The 11,298-nt window shown below is 39.9% G+C and overlaps 1 protein-coding gene across 2 annotated transcripts; it reads left to right on the top strand.

Moving 5' to 3' along the window:
- The first annotated feature begins 5,550 nt into the window (after nt 1-5,550).
- On the top strand, nt 5,551-8,520 carry nceh1a (neutral cholesterol ester hydrolase 1a). 2 transcript variants are annotated; one of them, XM_081700648.1, is made up of 6 exons: nt 5,698-5,756; nt 6,252-6,303; nt 6,478-6,706; nt 6,850-6,919; nt 7,012-7,183; nt 7,365-8,520. In XM_081700648.1, exons 2-6 carry the CDS (start codon nt 6,301-6,303, stop codon nt 7,980-7,982), a joined length of 1,092 nt encoding a protein of 363 aa, XP_081556774.1. In that variant the 5' UTR covers nt 5,698-5,756; nt 6,252-6,300; the 3' UTR covers nt 7,983-8,520. The 2 variants fall into 2 exon arrangements, with proteins under 2 accessions (XP_026864388.1, XP_081556774.1); XM_027008587.3 differs by lacking the exon at nt 6,252-6,303 and having other exon boundaries at nt 5,551-5,756.
- The last annotated feature ends 2,778 nt before the right edge of the window (nt 8,521-11,298 follow it).

The following is an 11,298-nucleotide window of genomic DNA, read 5'->3' as shown; positions in this document are numbered from 1 at the left end:
TACATAGCAGGCTAATAGCAAAACTAGGGAACTGGCAGCTGGTCAGAGAGCCGGTAGACAGAGCAATGTAAACTAAGGCAGTGAATGAACAAGGACAAGGCACAGATCCTAATGGGGAAAATGTATGGAGAAGCACAGCAAGGAGCAGGAGAGACTAGACTGAGCTGTTAGGCTAAAAATCAGCAGATGTGAATCAGCAGTATTTAAAGTAGATATGAATCAGCAGTGTTTAAATATAGCCAGTAACCAACAACAGGTGAGGTAGGCGGAGACGGGAGATGAACAATCAGTAGTCTGGGGACCTGGACCATGGAACTGAGGCAAGGAGCAGCACCAGTATACTGATAGATAGGTCCTCTCAGGAACCATCAGATTGGATGGCTAGGGTGTATAAACTGCCATCTTCAGGTTTTTTTTGCTAGACATGGCACATTCTATTCTGCTCACAGAGTCTCATGAGACCAGAGAATCTTTTCCTACATATTGCCAGAGTCCTTTACATACTGTTTAGAAAAAACTCTAAGACAGCTGAACTTTGTTCAGCAATGGCTTCTATCTTGGCATCTTGCCATAAAGGCTTGAGCGCTATGGACTGCTCCAGAGATGGCTGGATATCCTTGGATATCCTGGATATTGTATATCCTTGCTCTGACCTATGTTTTGCCACAATTCTATTGCAGAGATCCACACAGAAATCCATAGAGATATCCTTGGACTTCATGGCTTGCTTTTTGTACAGACAATGCAGTGCAAATTCAGGCCCTTATAGACTCAGCGGTGCACCTTTCTAAACTGTCTGATCACATAAAATTGAAACAAGTGGAACTTAACCAAGTTTTATACCTGACCATGGTTTTGGAATGCTGGAGCAAAGGATCAAAATTATTTTTGTGCATAACTTTCATTTTTTGATTTTTAATTAAAATGGCAAAAACATCAGGTCAAAATCAAATCCACATCATAATAGAGTCTGAATACTTTCTGAATCCACTATAAATAGGACCTTCTACCAGAGCCTTGGGAGTTTGAGGATATGCAGTATTTTTGCTGTTCTAGACTGAGATCGATGTTGTCATTCCTAAGATCCGTAGAAGAGTTACAGCTTAGTCACATCCCCAATACACAATATTTAGTGACAGCCCCAATATACATATTCCCTACCATGTATTGAATCAACTCAAGATGCATACGGGATTTAAATTTAAGATGTGTTTTAAATGTAAATTTAATAATAACTTTAATTTGATGTAAAAAAAAAAATCTCATTAAATATCAATTAACAGTTGAATGTCAGCTGAACTAGCAGAACTGAAGCTAGAAGAATAATTTTGTAATAGATATGACCCAAGCCCTGATTCCCAGCCCTTTAAAAAAAAAAGTTCTTTTTCTAGACACATTTCAATGTAGAATTATCTTTTCTAACCCCATATAATACTGTCCAAGTGTATAAAAACATGGGTGTATTCTGGTGTCACTAAATAGCACCAAGAAGCTTATTAGTAACTCCTCATATTCTAAAACCAGTCTGCTGATAAATTTGTCTTAAAGCTGATAGGAAATCAAGAGGATCATCTCTAGAGTGCAGTCACAGTGAATCATTCCTAAATGATTGTATTGATTGAATGAATGTACAGTAACACCCACCTCAAAAAACAAAACAAAAGACCCCACGTCCACACAGGCACACACACATCACTCCCAATAAATAAAGGCTTAGTATGCCTTGGTCTCACTTTTCAGCTTCTCGCCACAGATGGTTTTATTAAATAACTTTTAATTTCTCTCCAACTCCTTACAGATCTTAGGGCCACCAGCCAGTAGTGATCCATGTTTAGTTATGGAGCAGCCAAAGAAATCCAGCTGCCATTTCGTAACATCCCTTATAGCTCTGGCAGTGCTAATCTTGTTAATGTTTAATGTTAATTCCCCTGGACTGTCAGGCTTTCTTAGTACATTTGAAATATTACACTACCAAAGGGTGTTCAAAGTAAAAGCTACAAATTAACTGTGCATAAATACAGTCTTGTTAAAACATCTGTTGTGATCAGATTAGGTGAAATGTTTTTAGATGGGCTTTATAGGCTTCCTGTGTCTAAATAACCCTGTTTAAATTTTTGCTGACACCACATTTTTAGTCACCGTTTACAAACTATCTACTCTTGTAATGGATATTACGTTGATTGGCATATATCACTTGTGTACAGTATATTCAGCTAATATCCAGTTGAGGCCCAGCAAGCCTCACACTCACCCTGTCCTCAAGTATTCTGCTAAGAAAGCAGATTTGTTGCTTTAGAAAGATGCAGCCAAGCACACAGCAAAGACCATGGGCTTTTTCTCCTTGCCTTGGCAGTCTAAAATATTTCAATTTTATATAATACAAAAAACTCCCAAACCATCAGGCTAAGCAGACCATCCATCAGACTCTGCTTGGACTGATCTTGGCACAAATTACTGTAGCAAAAATCTAATCCAATGACTAGATCTTACTGGTTTTCCTCATAGCAGTGATCTTTCTCATGAAGAGAGGGCTGAAAATCTACTTTGCATGGGATGAATTCATGTTGACAGTAAAAACACCCATCTCAGTCATAAGACTGATATGCAGAATGCTATCGTTCCTTCTCAGCATCTCTGTCTTTATACAAATAACATAATAGCTTAGTAGCAAGCTAAACAGTTCCAGTCATTCTGACTGCATGGGGCATGTTCAAATGCTGTACCAGTGTGAGAGATTCAGTACGTGGATGTGGTAAATTAAGTATAGAAAAAACTGCACACATATTTTAGAAAAATAAAAAACAATTCAGCTACACTGCATGGAGTTGTGGCCATAGTGACCCCCTAGTCAGGCTATTTTTTTCTGCTGGTCCACCTAACTGCCTAAGCCAGGTAATCAGTATTCACTTGCCTAAGGGCTTGAGCGGGAGGACTGGCTTTGGAATACTGCAAAACTTGGCATTCTGACAAGCAACAAAACTTTACTACTTCCTTCATCACTTAAACTAGTTTATTCATAAGAGAATCTAATGCTGTGATGCATTACAATAATGCATGACAAGCAGACCACAGAGGCTCTGTAATACAAAAAGAAGCTAGCAGATGAAAGTGGGCCTTCAGTTGCACTAATAAAGGAATTTATTGTGTTTGAAAATGGTTCTTGACATAAAAGACCAATAAATAATGAAAAGGAGAATGATAAAGGAACTAATGGCAGCTGGCATGTTTATTGTTACAATGTGAACCTGCCATAATACTAACCTACCAAATTTCACTACCAAATTTAATTGAACACTAATATGATGTCAGACGTATTATTCTTATTATAATAGTTATGCTGTTTTTATATTAAGAATCTATAAGCCAAGATGAATGGTCTTTGTTACGATTGCGCACACACACACACACACACACACACACACACACACACACACACACACACACGAGGGGGAGGATCCAACTGCAAGAGGTTTTATTTTTGAAATCAAACAGATTAGAGGGCTCAGGCAGGCATTTGTAGTCAGGTTTGTCCGAAGTTGATAACACGGGGAAGAGTCCGAGGGGTGCCCAGGGGTCAGGCAGGAGACAAGGTCTGAAACACAGGCAGGAGTCAAAAAGCAGGAAGACAAACACGAATCTGGAAAGCTGGATATGCAACATAGGGTTGGCAATACTTCCCGACATGAATGTGAGCGAGAGGAGCTTAGGCAGGGGAGCAGTAATGAGGAGAATGATGATCAGGTGCATGCTAGTATCCTGGCAAACCAGATCGGTGTGCGAGAAGAGGTAGGTGCGGCAGTGTGGGGTTGGGCATGGTTCCTGGTGTTCATAACAGTCTTCAATAAATTTACAGCATTTTGTCACACAGCACTGGCTTCCAGACCACACATGACTGAAAGAAGGTATAAAACCCTAATACTCAATCTTGGGCCATGATTCCAAAACCTGCTCAATCTGTAGTTTTGGAATCACTGAACTGATTAGACTCTGAGTCATCATGCTTGATTCCTAGATAAAAGCTGGGTGAAATTTGCAGGAATCTTGAAGGAACAAAGACTGAATATCAAGGGTCAATACAATAGGTGTGCACACATGCAAGGGTACAAAATACCTGCCACACACTACCAGTTCTGCAGAGTGTTCTGCCAGTTCACATCTTATGCTGTCATTTTTCACTCCCCTAAACACCAATAAATATTTTTGAGAGAATGTATATTATCCATCTGTAAACACTAATGAAAATTGAGTTGGTAAAGAATAGGTGATGTCTCACATATTCAGTTGCTGGAAAAACAGAAATGCTCATCCCAATATGAAAAACATGCATCAGAAGAGCACAAGTGCTTTAAGACCAGATGCATGAAGATTATTGCATGAAGAAAATTGCAACAGATGAAAAACTGATGGAAAATTCCACAAAACATTAAGATGTGTTTGGACTTTTTTACTGACATAAATTTGTGTCTTGTATGTGAAGAGCCACATTAGGAGTTTACAATTGCCACTCTGAACAGGTTATGTATTTACATAACAGTCTCTGAAGCTCCTTCCTAAAACAATACTGCCTCCTTGTGGAAGACCTTTGCTATGTATACTGACTCTGAGGACATGCGGCATGGAATCCATTGTTATCTGACATGGCGTGCTTATAAAATATATTCTATCTCTTTGCTAACAGTGTCCCTGACATTGTTTGAATTAAACTGCCTTGTCAGACATAATGACCTGAATAAATCTACTTATTTATTCAACCGAAGATTAAAATGACAATGAGTTCATGATGAACAAGCAAGTCTCTCTAGGGCACAAAGAGTAGTCTTACTTACCAATAGCATGGATCGAGATAAACCAAGTAGAAACCAACAAATGATAAACAAACAAATGATATATTACTGTATATTACAAGCTAAAGAGGAAACTTGTTGTTAGAACCATACCCACCTAATGCAAATTTATAACCTAATAATATGAAACCAATAAATAAATATACATTGCAACTTCCGCCTGTTCCTATTAATCATATAACATGTCATGAACATCTCTGACATAATTAATAGATGGTCTAACTTTAATTATACAATAGATAAGTTAAAAATATTTAAATGAAATGTTTCGTTTGTAGCTATATAGCCTGTTGTGACCTACCCTGGAATTCTTGAGAATAGTTGGGGAGGATAATATATATTACATTTTAGGTGAAACATTAAATAGCTACATTTGTAGCTATTCAGTTTATGATGATTCAAGGCATGCAAAATGCATTGTTTCCATTCGTTTTTAATCCAACATTCAAATTTCGTGATGGAAAATACACTAAAATGTAATTCATAGGACCAATTACTTATAATATGATATATGCTTTAAACGGTACACAGAGGATGAAAGAGTGAAAGAGTTATAGTTTTTATGTTGATTTGTAAAATTGTGCTATAAAAGCCTTTCAGAGTACTGCAAATATGTCAAAGCACTACATTTCCCAGAGGTTTACAGTTCTCCAATCTGACTGGCTGGCTAACCATGATACCAGCAAGTAAATCCAGTTTAAATAATTGCTACATGTCACAGCGCATAATTCTCAGATGGCGAAAACGTATCACCCACGGCGAAGTCATTTCATCATGAAGCTGCTCTGTGGTTTTACCGTGTTATTAACTGCTGCCGTTGCCTACTACGTGTATATTCCTTTACCTAGAAGGCTCTCGGAACCGTGGAAACTCCTGGTGGTCGCGGCAGCTTTTCGCGGCGTGACACAGGTGGTAAGTTGCCACACTTTGTACTTAACACCCGGTGATCTAAGTGACTGATAGATTAAGATAAAATTGGGAAGAGACGCTATCTTAGATAGCAGCTGATAGTTATCAAAAGACAGGACAATACTGTATAGGTACTGTATTATTTACGATGGTAGATGCTTACCTGTCTTAAATCAATACGTTCAATTAGCGTCATTTGTCACAGTGTAAGATGGTCCGTATAAATCATAGCATAGCCTGTTTCATTCCATGATAACACTGTACATGTTGTTCATGATAGTGTTAAAGGTTTTTATACATTATCTAACCTTTCCCTGTGTGAGAATATTAATCATCATGAATACATGCATACTAAAACAAAATGCCAATGGTCAATTCTTATATAATCTATAATCATGTTGATATTTCACAATTCTATGAAAGAAATAAAGCACCTGTTTGAAAGCCTTTTACTGAAAGTTTGCTTATGAGAGTTTCCAGTTATATGTTCTTGTACAGACAGCACTGATGACCCTTGACCAACCTGGCATCAGTAAAGATCCGTATAATGGTCCGTATTCACAGTGTCTTGCCTGCACTCTTTTCATCCTGACTAATGTTTTGTGTCAGAGCAAGAAACATGTCGTAAAGCAGTAGCAACTTTATTGCAAAATTGTTTGTTACTGTTAAGGGGAAAGTTCATTAAAAAGACAAGCAGTTCTCTCTGCCTCTGCTGTTCCCTCAGGCAGACATCACACACTCTCTCGGATTGGGACATCACATCCACATCATCAACCATGCTGTGACCATTTTTGAGAGCCTGATTCCGGTGGACTTTGAGGGTGTCCAGAGCCATGACGCTGAGTTCCACAGCGTCCCTGTACGCGTGTATGAACCCACACAGATGAACCAGGTCACCCTGAGGAGAGCAGTAGTGTTCTTCCATGGAGGAGGGTGGTCCCTAGGCTTTCCTAGTTAGTAGTAGTATTATGTGTGTGTGTGTGTGTGTGTGTGCGTGTGAGAGGTAATTTTCATAATATATATGCACTTTTTTATTTGTTAAGCTTCAGTGAATGTCTAGTAAAATTTGTTTGTTCTTTTTTTATTCGACCATGAGAACTTGGGTCTTATGACCTACTCTGTAGGAAAATGGCTGCTGAACTTAATGCAGTTGTCGTAACGGTGGAGTAAGTGCATTCCAACAAACCATTTCAGCAGTACTTTTATTCTTCTGGTTGGGTTTCCCTGGTCAGTGGAACTGTGTGTGTTCTGGCCTCAGCTACCACATGGCCCCTGATGTGCGTTTCCCCGTGCAGTATGAGGATTGCCTTCAGGCCACACGCCACTTCCTGAGGCCTGAGGTGCTGGCACACTACTCTGTGGAGCCGCAGCGTGTAGCTGTTTGTGGAGACAGTGCAGGGGGCAACCTGGCAGCCGCAGTGGCCCAGCAGGTCACCCCTAACCCCATTCTCACGTCACACTCTCACGTCACACTCTCACGTCACACTCTCACCCCACACTCTCACCCCTCTCCTCAGTGTTGTATCACAGTGCTGTATTCACTTGTGTTAAATGTGTCTTTGCAGTGCTGATTTGTTCCGTCATATTTTGTGTTTGCTGTTGTTTTTACAGATTGGAAAGGACAACAGTACTGCTGGAACTCTTAAGCTCCAGGTGTTGATCTACCCTGTGCTTCAGGCATTGGATTTCAACACAGCGTCCTATCAGCAGAACCTCAATGTACCCATCCTATATCGGGAGCTGATGGTTCACTACTGGCTGGAGTACCTGGGTGCTGACCCTAACCTTATCCACAGTCTTCTACTTAACAACCACACGGCCCAGGACCAGATCCTCGCTGATCCGCACCGCACCAAGCTTGACTGGATGACACTGCTCCCAAAGCACATGCGGAAGAACTACAAGCCTGTCATTCCAGCAGTTGGCACCCCGTCTATCCTAAAAGACGTACCGGCACTATTGGATAGCCGAGCTGCTCCCCTGCTGGCAGAAGAGGAGGTGCTGAGCATGGCTGCTCGTGCTTACATTATGACCTGTGAGCATGATGTCCTGAGAGATGACGGCACCATGTACGGGCTGCGGCTGCAGCAGGCGGGTGTCTCCGTCACTCTGCAGCACTATGAAGATTGTTTCCATGGCTGCGTGAGCTTCGCTTTCTGGCCCTTATACTTCTCCGTGGGAATTCGGGCAGTGGAAGATTACATTGCTTGGCTTCAGGAAAATCTGTAGGTTTTTTATCTTCTGCTGCACTTTGCACATTTTGTGATTCTAAATACTTCCTAGACAACAGATGTTTCTGTGGTGGTATGCAGAGTGCCTCTGAAATATACAGCTTTTGAGGAGTTTCTTCTCTGCTTGCTCTCTAACATATATAAGATTGTATCAGTTTGGTGATTGCGCAATCAGTATGAAGGCAGGCTGATGTGGCATCAGTGAAATGTTGCAAATGTATCATTAAAATGACTAACATTTATTTTCTTTTGAAATTAAATTTCTGCTGTAAGTGCTGTTGTATCACAGATAAGAAATATATGCATAATCAGATGTTATCACTCAGTGTATTTCATGAGAAATGTTTTGAGCGCTTGACAATAATGTGGCCATTATTCCTTGATTTTTGGCCTGTACACATTTTTCTGTTAACACCATTAGTGATTACCTCAATTGAATGTGGGATTTGGTATTACTCCAGAAGTGAATTTAAAAAGTTGCTGATGGAGAATAACAGCATGAACCACCAATAAACGAACCTAATCCACCAAAATAATTCAAATATCTTTCAAGCTTTATGAGAATATTCAGTACCCCTGTTCTTATCTCAGCAATACTGAGAACTGGTTACATGGTTTGAACATGGGCAGTGGTTAAGGTACTTGTAATTGGAAGGTTGCTGGTTCAAGCACCACCACTGGCAAGTTGCCACTGTTGGGCCCCTGAGCAAGGCCCTTAACCCTGAATTGCTCATGTTGTACTCAGTCATAATTGTAAGTTGCTTTTGATAAAAAGTGTCAGCTAATGCCATAAATGTAAACCTAGCCAGCAATTTTTGGTGTAGGAAATTCATTTGTATTCATAATTTATTGGGAAGGGAAAAAAAATCCCCTTCAGGTTGTCTCTTTTCCTTCAAGCTCAGGTCCTCTACCAGAGGCCTGGGAGCTTGAGGGTCCTGCGCATCTTAGCTGTTCCCAGGACTGCACTCTTCTGGATGGAGATCTTGCATGTTGTTCCTGAAATCTGATGGAGCCATTATCCCAGTTTGGGGGTCACTTCCCCTAGTGTTCCATTTACTCCAGGAACCACTGTGGCCTTCACCTTCCACTTCTTTTTCAGCTCTTCTCTCAGCCCTTGGTATTTCTTGACCTTTTTGTGTCCTTGTTCCTGATGTTGCTATCAATTCAGATTGCTACATATATCACTATGGCCCTCATCTGTTGTTTGTCCGTCATTACTATGTCTGGTGGGTTAGCCATTACCATTTGTCAGTCTGGATCTGGAAGTCCCACAGGTTCTTAGCTCGGACATTCTCCACCACCTTGGGGGAGGTGTCCCAGCCAGTACTCGGCACAGATATTTCTGTAAGCTATGACAGCCACTTGGTTATGACATTCCGTGTATACTCTGCCCCCTATCACAGCTTGCATCCTATAGTTGTGTGCTGGATTGTTTCAGGGGTATCTTTGCCCAGCCTACACCTGGGGTCCTGCTGGAAGAAGGTGAGTGGGGAATTTTGTTTCCTTTTTTTCCTACCCAATTAATTTTGAATAGAAATACAAATTAACATGTATAATATGCAACTACGATAATTGCAACTAATTCAAGAAGAACTATACTCAAAATGATGTATGACATTTTGTGTCAAATTCTGTGCCCAACTATATTTACAACCAATTTAGGTACATTATTTTGTGGCATATATACATTTATTCTTGAACATCTGTACCTGCTTCCTTATTTCTTCATAAGATAAGTTCTGAAACAATTATTGTATTATATATTAGCAAAGAGGAAATTAAACAAATGGAGGTTTAATATTTTTGATTGATTGGCCTCTCGAACATTAGTGTAAGGTATGCACACTTCTAAGGCCTTTTTTAAAGTGTCATACCACATAGTGTGATAATTTTGCAAAATTACAAAATGTAGTTAAGTGGACACTCAACTCAGTGTGCTTATCAAAATACTGCAAATACACTACATAATCCCCTCAAGGAAAGTACAACCAATAGGTGAGAGTATATTGTGTTTGACTGGCGGCAAACCCTCCAAACCACTGGTGGGATTGTTTGGATCCTTACTGACTTCTTAGTAACAGAAACAAATGAGTGTGTAGTTAGGTTTTCAAGAGAAGAGATCATAGTTCATGATGCTCCAATAGTCCTTCCAAGTCAAGATAGCAGAGATGAAGCTAATGAGACTGCAACAGATGTTGGATTTATGACTTATCAGTCTAGAAAGATTGTCCATGCAGGTTTACCTGATGATAAGTGAGAGACCCTGATGGGAGTCCATTTAAATGGAATGCAGTAATCACATGCCTTCTGTGATGGTTACGATTATAATAACTTGAATTCCCACTGTACGCGGCAGGCCATACCACTTGAACAGTGGGAGGGGGGAGCGTTCCGTGACATTGTTATACAGTGCTACAATGCCAAGGCTTTCTCTTGCCAAGCCCAGTGCCTGATGGTAACAAAATGTTAATTTACATGCTGGGAAAAAAACAAGTTCAGCAATACGCACTGTATTATTACTTTAACAAACTATGTAGGGGAGAACAGGGCAAGATGAGCCAGTGGGTAAGCTGCTTTGTGACAGCATCTGTTGTAAAAAGCGCTATATAATTACTTTTTTTATTTTTATTTTTATTAATTTAGATTTGTTTCATGAACACCAATACTATTAATACAATTAGAGATTTAATTATTAATGATATTTTGAATCATACTTTAAAATCCGGTTAATAAAATAGTAACTGTTTTCTCTTATGGTTCAGCTTACCCCTAACATTGGGCAAGTTGGGCACAAGATTTTATTGCAGGACCCCATATTTTATCTATTTGAATTGGGTACACTGCTAAGGTTTCAGTCGATGGCACATATCTTGAAGTTGTGTTGTATGCAGTAGGTTTATTCCTGTCTCATATTCCCTTGGCTATAGGTCAACATAAGTAAAAAAATGGCTCATCTTACCCAGGTTTTTGGCTTTAAGATGCAAGATTTCTGTAAGTCTGGGATGGTTTTCCAACAGTTTTCATGGTCAGAACAGTTTTTTTTTTTTCTCCCAGTACAAAATATGTGGCTGCATTATTCAAGTATTCAGTGTTCTTGACTGCTTGGTACAGGTGTGCTGGGAACTAGGATAGAGCCTAAATGTAGATTGTCTGGGGGTCTGAAAGGGAAAAAAGCAGTTCTGAACAAAAACAACCTGCCTAGCTTTGTTCTCTGACCCATTTTGCAAAACCACTGGTGCCCCTGAGGAATCCTCATCAGCTTTCTTATTCTCTGACCTCTTGGACCTTTACTATTGAGTAAAACTCTGAAAGTA

The sequence above is a fragment of the Electrophorus electricus genome, chromosome 17, assembly GCF_041902795.1.
Source record: "Electrophorus electricus isolate QZ-2024a chromosome 17, ASM4190279v1, whole genome shotgun sequence".
NCBI lineage: Eukaryota > Metazoa > Chordata > Actinopteri > Gymnotiformes > Gymnotidae > Electrophorus > Electrophorus electricus.
Note: the sequence above shows the minus strand (reverse complement) of the source record. Positions and strands in the feature narration are given on the sequence as shown.